General features: G+C 36.5%; 1 protein-coding gene across 1 annotated transcript in view; it reads left to right on the top strand.

Moving 5' to 3' along the window:
* Positions 1-16,911, top strand: part of OTOGL (otogelin like) — a 149,063-nt gene that overhangs the window by 95,123 nt on the left and 37,029 nt on the right. The window contains exons 32-37 of the mRNA XM_058741923.1: positions 2,708-2,875; positions 5,020-5,298; positions 7,224-7,341; positions 12,420-12,499; positions 12,808-12,849; positions 15,657-15,730. Coding sequence (XP_058597906.1) covers positions 2,708-2,875; positions 5,020-5,298; positions 7,224-7,341; positions 12,420-12,499; positions 12,808-12,849; positions 15,657-15,730 — 761 coding nt within the window. The remainder of the gene's footprint in view (positions 1-2,707; positions 2,876-5,019; positions 5,299-7,223; positions 7,342-12,419; positions 12,500-12,807; positions 12,850-15,656; positions 15,731-16,911) is intronic.

Here is a 16,911-nt window from a genome sequence, read left to right as displayed (position 1 = left end):
TGTTTCACCCCAAATAATTTTATAGGTATTGTAAACCTACCTACTCTTCTTTGGATATTCACAGCTGATATATTTCTTCCTTTATTTACTATATACTGGACACTGTGTTATCAAGATACTTATTAATATTTCAAGCTAATGCAGGAATAAATCATTATGATTCTTTAAGAGGAAAATAAAAAAAGTAGGAGAATTCAGATTTAATAGTTGAGATTATTTCAATAATCTTTAACACAAAGACTTTATGTAATATCTTCATGGTCATTTTCTGGTCATTTACAAGCAAACATAAAAAGTTTATTGTTGTTATTGCTGTCAGTGAGCAAGGGCTTCAATATTCCACTAACAATTGTTATGACAGTTGTAAGTTCAGAGTGATTTTATTAGTAGGATATACTGAATATTATGTTTGAATAATCACTGCAGAAAATGATTGCTTTTAGTAGGTGGTGAATACTTCTCTCCGAAGAAAATTAATGATAAAGTCAATGATTTTGTCTCAATTGCTAGTGAAAATGCATGAAGACATGATATCCAGACCCAAGATATCAGTCAACTGGGAGACAATTCAGAAGCTTTTGATTTCTATACAAATGAATTTCTAAGACGTCAATTGTCTCTTCAGGGACCTATGCTGTGGGGGAAAGAAGATTTGGTTTAGTTGTCTATTTCCTTTCTCCTATTATGTTGAATATCCATGAAGGTGCTTCAATCCCTCAAGTTGTAGTTTTATATGTCTTCTTTATTTTGAAGTGTACCTCATTATAATTTACATACTTATCTACTAATTTGTACATTATTTACATATTTATACAAACCAACATATTTATAAATTGAAATACATTTGCATCTTGGAAGTTTATGTTGTTCTTGTCTCTCTTAGAAAATGAGCCAGCAGACAGTGGAGACTAATGATACAGTTTTCTTGGGGCACCTGGGTGGTTCAGTAGGTTAAGTGTCTGACTCTGGATTTCAGCTCAGGTCATGATCTCACAGTTCATGAGTTTGAGCCCCACATCAGGCGCTGCGCTGACAGTGTGGGGCCTGCTTGAGATTCTCTTTCTTTGTTCCTCTCCCATTTGTGTACTCTCTCTTTCTCTCTCTCTCTCTCTCTCTCTCTCTCAAAATAAGTAAACTTAAAAAATGATATTGTTTTCTTTGGTTATTGTAGATTTGGTCTCATAAAGAAACACTGTGCATGGTATGTATTTGTAAGAGCAGTGAGGAGTCCATTGCTCTGGGTTCATAGAGAGATTCTCCACTGTATCTGCTCAGTCCCATGTTAGTGGGAGCAACTTTCTTCAAGTTTCTAGCTCTACTCAACATGGTCAAATTCCTGAAGAAATTCTTTTTCTTATGGCTTGTAAGGGTCCCTACCTGCTCTGTGGTGATGTGTCTCCAGTCAGTAGAGGGGTCCACACTGGAAGATAACTTATCTCGAGTCTCTTGTTTCTTCTCTGGGTTTTTATGATGGAAAGTTTGTCTTTTGTTCTCCTTTTTGCTTCAGAGACTTTTGACCCTCTAATCTAATGATCTTTCCCCTTCCCTCAAACTTTGTCTTCAGTCCTGAAAGAGGAAAAAGCCCAGCCCTCAGATTTCTTCAGATCTTTTTTTCCCCTCCATCTTAAGAGTGGGCCTGGGTGAAGAAAATTTTTCTTGAGATAAACATTAGAGGAAAGAAGGAAAGTTAAATTCACTAATAGTGACTGGATTGATCCTTTATGATAACACCACATATATATTAACATTTTGCATAACCTATAGCATAAAAAATATACATATGCCTATGTAAAGTATACAGCTGGTAATTATATAACTTAATTTTGATGATTCAGAAGAAACTTCATAGTCTTTCAATTATATTAAGAACCTTAAGTGAAATTGAGATTGAGTTGAAGGTAAACTGAACTTATCATCTCAAAACCTGACTCATATTTTTGTTTTAATATCAGTGAACTTATTTATATATATGTCTCTTCATAAGATAAGGTTTGCAGAAAAATTAGTTTAATTGAGTTTCAAGTTTGGTTCTACACTAGTAAGTTTTTTACTATAGTAAATATTTTCTACTTCATATGTAACCATTTAAGAGAAACATGCATGAGAAACAATAGCATAAAAATAAAAAGACTTTTGACTTCTTTGTTGAGCTTCATCCTATTTTCTTTTTTGTAGATATGCCTCACTGGTAAAATCAGTAATTCTCCACACAATAAAGCATTGTATAGCATGTCTGTGAATTCTGTTTTCATGCAATGCAACCTATTAGGGAGAGCTGATTTTTAAAAGACTATCAAAATCCCAGGCCACCAATAGAGATAAGCTTGTGTTTATTGAGAATTGATTTGAATCATGGGCTATTAGAGTGGAAAGTTACCTAGAGAAACTTCTTCATATATATAGGTGAGAAAAACTGAGATCCAGAAGGCTGAAGCCAATCTTCTAAGGAGCACTGTTTTACATATACATATACATGTGCACATTGATGTGTATATATATATTTTAAATTACATAATCTAAATATGTATATATTCTAATTCATTATATTATTTTTGAAAAAGTTCAGTTATTTTATTAATGATAAATATTTAAATGCACAATATTTTTGGAGTATTTCTTTGTTGCTAAAATTTATTCCACTGAAATGATAGTTTAAAATGTGTAACTCCTATGCCAATTTATAATTCTCTTATTTGTATTGAACTAGGGCTTGGAGAAGGACCATACATGCTGGCAAATTATGGACAGAGTGGCCTTGTTCTGGGGGCCAATATGACCAGTAGAAGCATTTTCTCTTTGCGAAGGGGTAGTATTCATGGCAACTTGTTTTTTAATTTTATGATCACTCCAGGCCTTTTTAAAGAGAAGGCATCATGTAAGTATGATTTCCAATTGAAAATGGGAATTTTATTTTCCCTTTACATTTTTTCATTTATTCATGCAGTAAATAATAATTTGGGATCTAATATGTTTATGACATTTTTTAAGATGTCCTAAAGGAAGTAAAATGAAATAAGACACTGGTAGGGCACCTGGGTGCCTCAGTCAGTTAAGCGTTTGACTCTTGATTTTGGCTCAGGTCACGATCTCACAGTTTGGGAAATTGAGCCCTACATTGGGCTCTGCACTGACAGAGTGGAGCCTGCTTGGGATTCTCTCTGTCCCTCCCGCTCTCTGCTACTCCCCTGCTCATGTGATCATTCTCTCTCTCTCTCTCTCTCTCTCTCTCTCTCTCTCTCTCAAAAATAAGTAAATAAATATAAAAAATAAGACACTGGTACATGAACCAACTATCTCTTTTGTATATAAAATCTTCTCTTTGTTTATCTGTTGGCATACATATGTATTAGGATGGCAATTATTTAATTAAATTTTGGGTCCTACATAAAACACAACTTATATTTTCATAGTAGCCATCACAGACTTGAATTAAAATTTTTGAAATTTTGATTTGATCACAAAAATTAAATACTATGAAAATAAATCAGAATCTAGACGGTCATTGAGACAGCCTGTTACCCTTATATGGCCTTGTCTGTCCTGGTACCTGGTCCCACATTTACTGTTTTGCATATGCAGATCACTATTGGTCATATCCACTTGGCACCCGTTCCAACTGGTGGTTAGTGTCCCTTTCTGATCTGGTGATGCTCAGCCTACACCAGTTATACTAGCCCTATGTAGAATCATGCACGAGGTGTTGTATGAGCTTTGAAAATATTTGTTACATGAATCCAACCTAACTTTTATTTATTCTGAGAAATCTTCTGATTTTCTAGTTAGAATGAATTGCTTCTTTCTTGTAAAAAGAACTCCCTTAGGTCTTTTTAATCTGTGAAAACACCTATCACAGTCTGCAGTTCCAATTTATATGTTAGTCATATACTTTTCCTCTGATACAGAGTTCATTTATTCCTTTTTGCATCTCCCAGTTCTCAGCAGAGGGACTTACAAGTTTTAAGATACAACCAATGCCTTTGGAATCACCTATTGGACTTGAGAGAGCTCTTCATTTTATGATTATAATAATGTTTTTAATAGAAAAATCCTAATGGACATAAACTAAAAAATTAAAACCTAAAAAAATTAAGGCCTAAGAAATTAAACCTGAAAATCTCAATTTTAAACCTTTTTATATCAGGGCACCAGGGTGGCTCAGTTGGTTAAATGTCTGACTCTTGATTTCGACTTCGTTCATGATCTCACAGTTCTGATTTCAAGACCTGTGTCATGCTGCTTGCTGACAGTGAGAAGCTTGCTTGGGATTCTCTCTCTCTGCCCTTACCCCACTTACTCTCTCTCTCTCAAAATATAAATAAACTTTAAAAACAACAACAAAACAAAAACCCTTTTATATCATGGACTTTACAAATATAAGGAAAAGTTCTAAAGCATATAACAAAAAAGGGATGACATTTCTCAAGTGTTTTGTAGTTGTTTGTTAGCCATTTGATCATCTATTGGGAAATAGACAATAATGTTGAGCAAATAGTTTTTCTTCATTCAGCAAAATCGCTTGCAAGAACATTGCCCATTGAGAGCCCAGTGATATTGAAATTCAGAGACATGCCTAAATTGTTCTGTTTCCCTTTTCTTTTATGTCATCCAATTTAACCATTTATAGATTTTGTGCATTTGAAAATGTTAAAGCTTGCAAATACAAATACGTGTCCAATTAATCACTGAATTACTTGTATGAAATTGTGCATTCTGGGATCCTAAGTTGATATGTCTTCCTCCCGCCCAAGGACATGAGAAATTATTTAAAAAATAGAACTCATTGAAGACTGATTTTTTTTGAGCTGTCACTGTTATTCATTACTCTAAGATACTAATTTTCCTTTTAGAGATCTTATAATTCATTTCTGAAATCTTTCAGACTGGTATTAATTATATATGGCAGTTATGCAGTTCTCTTTTTGTCCCGTTGATAAATACATTTTATAATGTTCATGTTGATGATCTGCTCTCTTCAGAGAATCCAGTAAGGTGTCAAACGCACTGTTCTATGTTTTACAGCATTGGCTCTTGTTTCCTTTGAATCTGCTGAGAGGCCAAACTATTTTCTCTATGTCCACGATGATGACAGTCTTAGTTTGGAACTGTGGCAGGCAAATTCGGCCTTTCATCGGAGAGCCACATTTTTCCACCATCAGGGGCTCTGGATTCCTGGTTACAGTGCTTTTGAGTTATACAGCAAGAAAGGCTTTTTCATCGTCCTTACAGATTCTAGTGTCAAAGCATCAAAATATGATGATTCTGAAGAATTCAAACATTCAAGTAGCTTCAGCATAGAAGGTATGGGTCCTGAGATCTTCAAAAGGAGAGTCCATAGATAGTTTACGTTATGGCAAAATGTTTATCAAATTTTATTTTTTAAGTCATTCTTAAAGGAGTACAAGTAGATCAAATTGTATGACTTTGGGTAAGTTTCTTAACCTCTTTGTCCTTCAGTTTATATGAAATTAGAATGGAGAAAATAATAAAACCTACTTTATAGAGTTATTATATCACATAAATTAATTGGTAAATTCCTTACAACAGCCTTAAATAATGTTACTTTTAATTATGGCTCCAATTACCACTTTCAGTGCTATCTGAACTTTGGAAATAGAGCTTACTTGTATCTCTTGGGTTTACCTCTAGTTTCCTAGAAGGCAACTTCTCAATAACCTGATTCTTAATGATAAAGATGGCATATTTATCTCTGTCTTTTGAATAATAGGGTATCTGGTTCCACTGACCTCTGGAAGATTTCTCTTGTTCAGTGGAAGCCTGATTTTATTTCTAGAAATCCTTACAGTTTTATAGCTATTTATAGCCGTTGAATTTTCTGAATTGCAGAGAGGAATCTTCACTGACTCATCTGATGTTTAAAAGTCATGATTTGTTTTCAAAACCTAGGAGCTTGACATATGCTTTGGCTATCCCAAACAAACTGTTTCATTTTAACATTTTGTTTCTTTCATTAATTCACCTGCCTTTTCTGTTGTGGATAAATTTCTGTAAACTTCAATAGTCTTTGGATTTTAAAAATTCAGATGAGCTTCAATTTTTTTCCTATTAAAAAGGGTTCCTGTACTCATGAGGAAAAGAGTCACTGACATATCAATACCATATTTTTACTTGAGTTTCCTTGAAAGTTGAACATTTGATCCTCTATTTCCCCTGCAACCTAGAAATCTACTCCATTAGAATCAGACCCAGTGGCTCCACATGAGTTTTGGACCAACTACTGCCAATGGCATCATCAGAATCTCAGAAAATGATTTTTGTGGGCTTCCTAAAACCAGGAAACTCTAGGAGTCTACTCTAGTCTTGGAACCAATCCTCTCTCAGGATCCACAATTCTAGTGACCCAGCTCTAATGGCCATTCTAAATTTTAGATGCATAGATGCCTTCCAAAAGGTTTTATTTTCCTACCTGTACTTTGGAATTGCATTCTGTACCCAGAATTTGAGAAACATAGCCTCTACCCTGAACTTTCTCCTTTATGGAGCGCTCTTCTTCAGAGTTACTTTTGGACTGCTACTTACAGACTATTCTGTGATGTGGGAAGGGAAGAGTACTAGTAATTTGCAAGAGAAAACTCTTTAATCAAGGGAGATTTTATAACTGTAAGCATGTATTATTAAAACCCATTCATTTATTTTTGTCATCAGATAATATTTACCATGTACAAGGCAATGCTCTAAGTTCTACAATAGGAACAAAGGTGGAATGCTCTCCTTAGTTTTGATATCGGGAAACACATCTTTGATCTTGCTGTTTTCCTAACTTGGTAGGACATTTGGTCCTGCTGAGTCTCAATTTCTTCATTTGTGAAATGAAAATAATACTCAACAGGCTTGCAAAGATAAAATAGAATAATATATAAAAATTACTTTGCAAAAAGTAAAATTCCAATCAAGTTTTGGTATTATTATGATATATAGATCAATGAGAACCCACTAAATATAAAGGGAAAAGATTCAGAATCTTTCTGCCTTCTCCAACTGCTGGATTTTTCAAATCTTTGGAAAGTAGACTAACATTTAGATATTCAACATAACCATGAAACACTTTGATCACCAAACAATTGTAATGCCTTTTTCACTTGTCCTGCCTTTTCTAGAGCATTATGGTCAAGGAGGGGTCAAACCCAGAAGACTTGTTATCATAAATCATTATTTTTTAAGATGTACATTAAAATATTTACAATCTAAACTTTATTTTTCCCCAGAAATCCAGGCAGCAGTGCCCTACAGGAGGATGTGTGAATGGAGATATGAACCTTGTGCCACTCCCTGTTTTAAAACATGTAGTGACCCTGAAGCACAAGCGTGTAAATTTCTTCCACCGTAAGTCATGCGTAACCGTTAAATGAGCAAATTCCAGCATTAGCAGATTCTTATCTCAACCCATTTTTTAGATCAAAAAAATTCTCAAGCATAATTTGTGCATGTTCTATAATTATTAAGGAATTCATTTCATTTTATTCAAGCAATAGTTATTGAGGGTGTGCTATGTGCCAGGAAATCTAGCTGTTGTGGAATAATACTGAACAAAGCACACAAAGTACCTGCCCTCATGCAGCTTACATTTTGTCGGGTTAAGGCAGAGAATAAACAAATAAAAATGTAAATATGTAGTATAATACATTGTTAGATGGAGATATGTGTTATGAAGAGAAATAAAGCAAAGTAAGGGAGATAGGGAGCATAAAGCATATGTGTATCTTTGCTAATTTACATAGGGTGCTCATGGAAAAACAGATGAACAAGGTAGTGTGTGGTCAGAGATATAAAGGAAGTAAGGGAACTGGCCATGTGGATGCCTGGGGAAAGAGTCTTTCAATCTGAGAACAGTGCAAAGTTCTGGGGTAGGAATTTGGTTTATTTAAATATAAACAAAGAAGTCAGTTAGTTGGAGCACAGTGAACAAAGTTGAGAGAGGTGGGAGATGAAACCAGAGAATCATAGTGGTGTGCAAATCTTACAGGGCCTGTGGCCCATTGTGAGTACTCTGTCTTTTTCTCTGAGCAATACCCTGGTATTTTTTTTTTTTTTTTAAATTTTTTCAACGTTTTTTATTTATTTTTGGGACAGAGAGAGACAGAGCATGAACGGGGGAGGGGCAGAGAGAGAGGGAGACACAGAATTGGAAACAGGCTCCAGGCTCCGAGCCATCAGCCCAGAGCCTGACGCGGGGCTCGAACTCACGGACCGCGAGATCGTGACCTGGCTGAAGTCGGACGCTTAACCGACTGCGCCACCCAGGCGCCCCTACCCTGGTATATTTTTAACAGAGAAGTGACATGATCTGATTTATGTTTAAGATGTCTTCTTGGCTGTTGCAGTGACTATTGAGGAAGGGAAGGACAAGGGCAGAACTGGTCAGTAATTCTGACAAGGTATGAAGGGGATTTCACTAGGTTGGTAGTCCTGGAAGCTATGAAAAATGTAAAGATTCTGAACATATTTTGAACTTAGGGCTGTGGGTTATACTGTTGGATTTAATATCTTTCTATGACTGAATAATTTCACTTAGCATAATACCCTCTAGTTCCATCCATGTAGTTCAAATGGCAAGATTTCTTTTTGATTGATGAGTAATACTCCATTGTACATATATATATACCACATCTTCTTTGTCCATTCATCCATCAGTGGACATTTGGGCTCTTTCCATACTTTGGTTATTGTTGATAGTGCTAATAATAAACATTGGGGTGCATGTGCCCCTTTGAAATAGCATACCTGTATCCCTTAGATAAATACCTAGTAGTGCAATTGCTAGGTCATAGGGTAGTTCTATTTTTAATTTTTTGAGGAACCACCATATTTCCAGAGTGGCTGCACCAGTTTGCATTCCTACCAGCAGTGCAAAAGAGTTCCTCTTTCTCCGCATCCCTGACAACATCTGTTGTTTCCTGAGTTGTTAATGTTAACCATTCTGACAGTTGTGAGGTGACATCTCATTGTGGTTTTGATTTGTATATCCCTGATGATGATTGATGTTGAGCATTTTTTCATGTGTCTGTTTGCCATCTGGATGTCTTCTTTGGAAAAGTGTCTATTCATGTCTTTTGCCCATTTTTTCACTGGATTATTTGTTTTTCGGGTGTTAAATTTGATAAGTTCTTCATAGATTTTGGATACCACCCTTTATCTGATATGTCGTTTGCAAATATCTTTCCCATTCCATTGGTTGCCTTTCAGTTTTGTTGATTGTTTCCTTCAGACACAGTGTCTCTTTCAAGGATTTCACAGCCTTTAGGAAGAAGACAGAAACAAAAGCTGATAATGACAATACAGTGGAAAGAGGGCCAAAGCAATAATGAGGACAACAATTAGCACATTGTGGTCTTTATAGTGTTACTCACACTGTGCTGAGTGCTGTGAAATGGGTAATCTCTTTATTCCCCTTTTCCAGGGAAAAACCCTACAGAGGCGCAGAGAGGCGACACATTTTGCACTACATCACACAGTCTGTAGGCAGTGGGCAGGGTTTTGAACCTCTCCTGGATATGATGTGCAATGGGAGCAGAGAGAAGGGAAGGAAGCATTTCTATTTACTTTCTTAAAAATAAGAACAGCCAATTCTTTCTGGAAAAGAGACATCTTCAGCATTCACTTGGACCTCTCCTGTTCACAGCCTATTTCCTGCCTCTTCCAGAGCCATCAGGAGGAAGGCAAACAACAGGGGCTCCATAGTGAGGAGCTCATAGGCAAGGAAGGAAGGAAGAAAGATCGGAGAGCACGACCAGCCTGGCTCAGGAGGAAATGGGCTATATTTTGAAGTGGCATTTGGCTACTTTATTACTTCTTGTGGTATGACCAGTCTACTAGGTGGCTGAACCCAGATCCTCAATGCTTCCTTAGTTTGGTCTATAGCTATTCCAAACCTTCTCTTTTGTTATAGTTAGGATGCAGAGAAGAGGCTCAGGATAAACCTTTGCCCTGGCCAAGCTGTTTCTTTCTTTCTTTTCCTTTTCTTTTTAAAAATATGTTTAATTTTGAGGGAAAGAGAGATACAGAGTATGAGCGGGGAGGGGCAGAGAGAGAGGGAGACACAGAATCCGAAGCAGGCTCCAGGCTCTGAGCTATGAGCACAGAGCCAAACGTGAGGCTCGAACCCAAGAACCATGAGATCATGACCAGGGTCAAAGTCAGCACTCAACTGACTGAGCCACTGTGGCCAACCTGTTTCTTATCTCTATTGCCATCTCTATCTTCTTTCAACTACTCCCTTTGCCCTGCACCAAGGTGCCTAATTATTGTTCCTCCTTGTGTTTGCAGCCCTGAAGGGAGATTCAAATACTGAGCTGGGGATTTAACAAAGCTCTGCACCCCTCCGCCAAGTCCCCCACAGAACCACCACCCTTGTTCTAGATAATTGCAGTTTTCTGGCACATAGCAAGTGTTAAAAATAAAAATATCTAGTGGAAATGAGAACTTCTATGAGAAAAGATGCCAACTAGCATACCATAGAGCCCATATGTAAATACAGTTATTTCTGTTATGTAATATACCTATTACAAGAACTGGTCTGCATCTGAGGCATTAATTTATCAGTCAGAAGTTGAATAGATTATCAGTTGTGTGACAAAATAAAGGGGAATCTGCCATGTGCAGCCATGAAGACATTTTAAAGGAATAAGCTACTGAGTTTTGCAAAATATTTTAAGAAAGTGGCTGTGGTTTTTGACTTGCAGAAAACAATTGCAAAGTAATTGAGTTACGCAAAATTGATGTTTATTTAACTTAATGATAACCAACTGGTCCTAGTCTCTTCAGCGATATAGTAACTTTAATTTTTATTTTTTGTTTGACAAAGTTTAGAGTAGAGTAAGAACATCGTATACCACTTAAAGTTTTATTATTCAAGTCTACTTTATGAAATAAACAATTGGTCACATAAGCCAAACTGTTTATGTAAAAAAATCATCTGTGAGGGAGATATCTAAGAGATGGCTAAATGTGTCTCATGTTAAACAAGAAATTAGCTTTTCTTGTTTTTTAAAGTGTTGCCTGGATTTTCTTCCATGAATTAGTGTCCTCTGGCGGCAATACCTACCCCTAGTACCAAGTTCATTTTCATCTTGAATTGGAAAGAGTCCTTGAGTATTTTTAAATCAAATTCTTTACAGAGGTGGCAGTTGGAAATGTCTAAAAATATTTACAATATTATTACTACCTCCTAGTGTATTTGAGAAGCAGGTAGGCAAGGCTTTTTATAAAAATGTTTGCATTAATCCTCTCTAGTAAGTATGAGTGAAATAATTGATTGTACACAAAAGATTACATTTATTTTCTTTGAATCAGAATACATTGGACTCTGAGCCTCAATTGGACAAGAAGGAAAATGTGACCTCACTTATTATATTGGCTTCATTCCATTAGATAAAAAGCATTCCAGATGGTCCTTCTTGTCTTTGGCCCATGATGTCCAAGCCATCCATAGCTTCTTTAAATTTGGGACTCTTTTTTTTTTTTTAAGCTTATTTATTTATTTTGAGAGAGCAAGAGAGAGAGAGAGTGAGGGTGGGGGGAAGGGGTAGAGAGAGAAGGAGACAGAGAATCCTAAGCAGGCTCTTTGCTGTCAGTACTGAGCCCGACGTAGGACTCAATCCCAGATACTGAACTTTGAGATCACAGTTTTGCCTGAGCTGAAATCAAGAGTTGGACACTTAACCAACTGAGCCACCCGGGTGCCACAAATATGGCACTCTTGCTTTGCTCTGGTGCCATGTACAAGAAGTAGAGATCCTTACAAAAATCAGATGTTCTGGAAGTTGAAATCCAATCTCCATAGGCTCATATACAACCGTATCCTCCCAGGACGCTGCCAAACATTTGTGCTCTTGAGAACTACAGCTTCTGCCCCTTCCCTTCCCTGTTCGCAAAGAATCACAACCATGTTCTACCTCTGTCCCTTACAGGCAGTGATTCCTAATATCTTTTCAATGAATTGAGGGCTTAAAAATAGGCAGAGAGAGCCACTGAAGTGTCTCTTTTGTTTTGCTATTGTCCTTAAGGTGAGGATATTTAAAATGCATGTCTGTCTTCTGGGATTTGGGGGAATTTAGGAGTGGAAAGTACAACAAATGTAGATTAAAATCATAATAAATGATTCTTCATCATTTTCAGTGACTTATAGACATTGGCTTTAGTGTGTTCCAAACATAAGTATATGTTTTGAAAATTCTGTGTTCAAATTCTTCATTAATCATGAAAGACATCCCTTTATCATCCCCTAGGGAATGGGATTTCATAAAATGAAGTATGATGGAATGGTGGCAAATCAAACACTCCTTAGTGCTTGATGAGGAGAATAGAAAACTTCCAGGAAATATATGTCTTAGTTGCATATATTAAATGCAGTATTTTTTTTTATATTTTAAACTTTTTTCACTTTATTTTTTTTTCATGTAAAGAGTTGAAGGATGCTTGCCCTACTGCCCTAAAAATATGATCCTTGATGAGGTCACCTTCAAATGTGTTTATCCAGGAGACTGTAAGTATGAACCTTACCTAATTTATTCTGAAAAATGAAACACTTGAATATTCTTTTCTCTATTGATAGCAAGTGGTTGTAAACAGAAATTTTAGACAACTTCTGTAAGATTCTTCTTCAATAACCCTTCCACAATTTTTTGTTTCTATTTGCTTTCCTAAAACATGTGAATCTTCCCTCTAAAATCCTTCCTGTGCTCTCTCTCTTCCAAAACACTTTCCTTGAGCGTGAAGATCCTTATAGGAAGTATACATAGGTTTATTTTAAGCCAAACAGATTAAGGAAGAGTATCTTTGTGTTTTTTGCAGGCATCCCTCTGATTCCCACAGAACCAGCATTAATGCCTCCAGGTAAGACATCTCTACCCATATTTACAGCTCTTTGTTACAATTTGAGATCTTAAAATTAGACTTATGTAATTTAAGTCTTGGCGCACTTATAATAGCCGCTGACATCAGTACTATCCCATTGAGCAGAAAACCCAGCATTCACTTTGTTTTGTTACACAGCCTTCACTGGTTCAGCGCGCCAGGTTGTCTGAATGGCTTCTTCCTTCGGTTCACCTCTTCCATTTCAGTTCGTATAGATAACAAGGACTTTTCTCACATTTTAAACCTAGAATTTGGGTTTCACTAAATCTTGCTTAAACTTTCACAGTGATTAAGTTGACTCTGAAGAGATGTTAATGCAAATGAAGTCATCCTTTGGCATTTCCATTTCCGTTCTTGTGTTCTGTCCCGGCCTCTGCAGTAGGCAATCTGGCTCATACCTCACTCTTCTCCCTCTCTATGAAACTTGGCTTAGGAAAGGGTTTGATAATTCTACTCACACTAAGGCTTGACAAACTTAATGTATTATTTTTCCTGAGGTTACACATTAGAAAAGTTCAGATATTTCTTCTTTTTTGGGTTATATTATCATTGTTTAATTGTATTGCTAATTAAATTATCTGCTAAAAAAGGCAAGTAGGAAGTTCTGACTTTATGTAGGAGTTATGGATTTCATAGTCCATTCTAAGAGAGTTTTTATTTTTTATTTTATTTATCGTTTTAATGTTCATTTATCTTTGAGAGAAAGAGAGAACATGTGCACATGCACGTGGGGGAGGGACAGAGAGAGACACACACGGGATCTGAAGCAGGCTCCGTGCTGACAGCATGAACCCTGAGACCATGACTTGAGCCAAAATCAGACACTTAACCAACTGAGCCACCCAGGTGCCCCTAGAGATTTTTAAAATAAAAATATTTTGAACCAACCATTTAAATAAGCAAAATTTTAAAAACTGAATTATAGTTGACATACATAAACCTCCTTATAACTGTCACTATTACCACTATTTTTATTAGCTTCTGTGTGTTGAGTACTTAGTACATGCCAGGCACTGGACTAAGCACTTTGCATACACTTAGTCCTGTTAAGTCATTAGAATATTCCATGACTGTGCTTGTTTTGGACTAGAATTTTGTTTCCTCTTCTATTGCTTAAAAGTTTATGGTAATAAGAATAAAAATATTTAAGGGGTGCCTGGGTGGCTCAGTCAGTTGGGCGTCCGACTTTGGCTCAGGTCATGATCTCATGATTTGTGAGTTGAAGCCCCGTGTCAGGCTCTGTGCTGACAGCTTGGAGCCTGGAGCCTGCTTTGGATTCTGTGGCTCTCTCTCTCTGCCCCTCCCCACTCGCACTCCATCTGTCTCTCCTTCAGATATAAATAAACATTAACAAATTTTTTTAAAAAGGATAAAAATATTTAAGTCTGTATTGTTTCATATTCTCTAGAAAATACAACATCTGTATATCATGATCACTGCTTATAGGACCAAGGGATGGGATTTTTTGTCTTCCTTTATTCTGCAAATTAGAAACTGTAAAATGAGCACAAAATTAAGATTATTTAGAGAATTTATTTAACTGAAAATGTAAGTTTTTTCTTACATCATTGTGGTAGACTGAATAACGGCCCTCCAAAGATGTTCCCAACTTAATCCCAAGAATTTGTGAATATGACCTTACAGAGGGACTTGCAAAGGGACTTGCAGGTGTGATTAAGTTAAGGAACTTGAGATGGGGAAATTATCCTGGATTATCTATATGGGCCCAATGTAATAACAAGGGTCCTGATAAGAAAGTGGCGGGGGGGTCAGAGTCAGAGGAGGTGATTCTGATGACAGAATCAGAGTAGAGGGGGAAAGTGAGAGACATTTGAAGATATTATGCTATGACTTTGAAGATGAAGAAAGGGACCACAAGCCAAGGTATTCAGGTGATTCAAAGAGGGGAAAAAGCAAGGAAACAGATTCTTCCTGGGAGCCTCTAGAAGAAATGCAGCCCTTCATGATACCTTGACTTTAAGACTTCTGACTTCCTTCTGACGACAAGATAATAAATTGGTGACATGTTAAGCCACTGAATTTGTAATAACTTGTTACAGCAGCAATATGAAATGAATACAGTCATTATTAGACAATATCACTAATGAACGTTAATTATAGCTAGACAAAATTTCAACCATTTATTTTGGCTATTCTGTGGTCCTTCCAGCTTTGAATAGTTTAGAGATAACTTTAGTTCTTACAAAAAGCTTTTGAAGGTGACTTACAAATGTGTTTACTAATCATATCTTCACTTTCCACGAATCACTCCTTTACTGCACCCACCAATGGTGGTCCACATGTGGTTCACAGCACTGTGGATTCTGCTTGCAAGAAATACATTCTAGATATTCACCGAGGGAAATGAATCAGCTTCGCTACTTACTTTTTAAAGGCAACAAAATTTCTAACTTCTGAGCAGTCTTTAGTGATGTCACTGATAGTTTTACTTATTCAAACAATTGTGTTGAAGCTGTGAAAACAGTGAAGATGTTTATGGAATGGTGATGAAAAGCCAGAGCTCTGGAATAAGAATTCTCTAGTTTGAATTCTGCCCCTGACACTATCTTACCTGTCTATACAGATAGTCTATACCTGTATACCTGTCTATACAGATAGTTTCCGTATCTGTAAAATGATAATGGTATTGTTATCTACTTTACAGAGTTCTTGTGAGGAATAAAGGAAAGTCTTTATGACATTTTTTAGCAGTTTCTACTACATGTAAATTCCATACTTGATGGCTACCAATTCACTAATGGAAAGGATATCTTCATTCCTAACAGGTCCAGAAATGATCACTCCATCAGACTTCACTGTATTTGATATGTTAACACCAACGACAGGTTTGGAATGTGAGGTATGACTGGGTAATCTATTCCAGCTACTTGTCTTTTCCTGATAGCTTCTATTCAAGTTTCTGTATCACTATCCAAATGCTATTAAACTTCTTTTGCTATGCTCTCTAATCTATCTTTGTCAAAAGATGCTAAGAAATATGCATTACATTTTAGGAAATTTGTGTGTGTGTGCCCTCTCTGAGGCATGAACACACTGTATTTTCTTAACTGATTTAGATATGTCTTATTAATTAGGAAGATTCTGGTCACACTAAGAAGAACAATATTCAAATGAAGTCTTAAGTATCATCCTTTAATAAAGACTTATCTAGCGTGGGCTTCAGGCATTCAAAAATATTTATTAAGCAGCAATTATATGCCAGCCACTGTGGCAGATAACAAAGATACATTGACAAGCCAAAAAAGATCAGGTCATTGGACTCCAGAGCTTGTAAATTGTCTTGGCCGAGACTTGAGCAGTTAGTTATCTTCTTCAAATGTGCCACCTGTTTGAGAAACCAACTGTTTATTCCACCAATATTTATTTAGCGCTGTTTTTGGCCAGGTGCTATTCAAGTACCATAGAGAAAACAACGTAAAAGCAAGCAAACATCCATGCCTTTGTGGAGTTTATATTCCGCTGGAGGTTCTAAGATAGTCAATAAGCAAAATAAGTTACTAAGTTATATAAAATGTTGGAAGAGGCTCTCAGAAAAAAAAATCTCTCTTCAATGACATGGTCAGAAAATCCTCATTGATAAGGTACTGTAGAGTAAAAGATCTGGAGAAGTTCAGATACTAAACCATGCCAAGAAACAGGGCAGTGTATGCAGTCTGGAACACCAGGAAACAAAGTTCCAGGATCATGTACAAAGGCCCAGAGGTAAAAATGTACCTGCCATATGAAAATAATAATGAGGCCATTATGTAAGTCAGCAGTAAGAAAATAAATAAATAATATTATGTAAAGTCTTGTAGATGATTATAAAAACTGTGGTTTTTATTTTAAAAGACACAGGAAGACACTGGGTATTTTTGAGCAGAGAAATTACACGATCTGATTTGTTTTGGGATCATTTTACCTGTCGTGTTGGGAGTATGGTGCAAAGAGACAACAGAACAGGTTAGGAAGCTACTGCAGGAATTGAGGCAGAGATGACGGTGGCATGGACCATGTGACAGCAGTGGGGATGGTGACAAA

Source organism: Neofelis nebulosa, chromosome 8 (genome assembly GCF_028018385.1).
Source record: "Neofelis nebulosa isolate mNeoNeb1 chromosome 8, mNeoNeb1.pri, whole genome shotgun sequence".
NCBI classification, from domain to species: Eukaryota; Metazoa; Chordata; class Mammalia; order Carnivora; family Felidae; genus Neofelis; species Neofelis nebulosa.
Note: the sequence above shows the minus strand (reverse complement) of the source record. Positions and strands in the feature narration are given on the sequence as shown.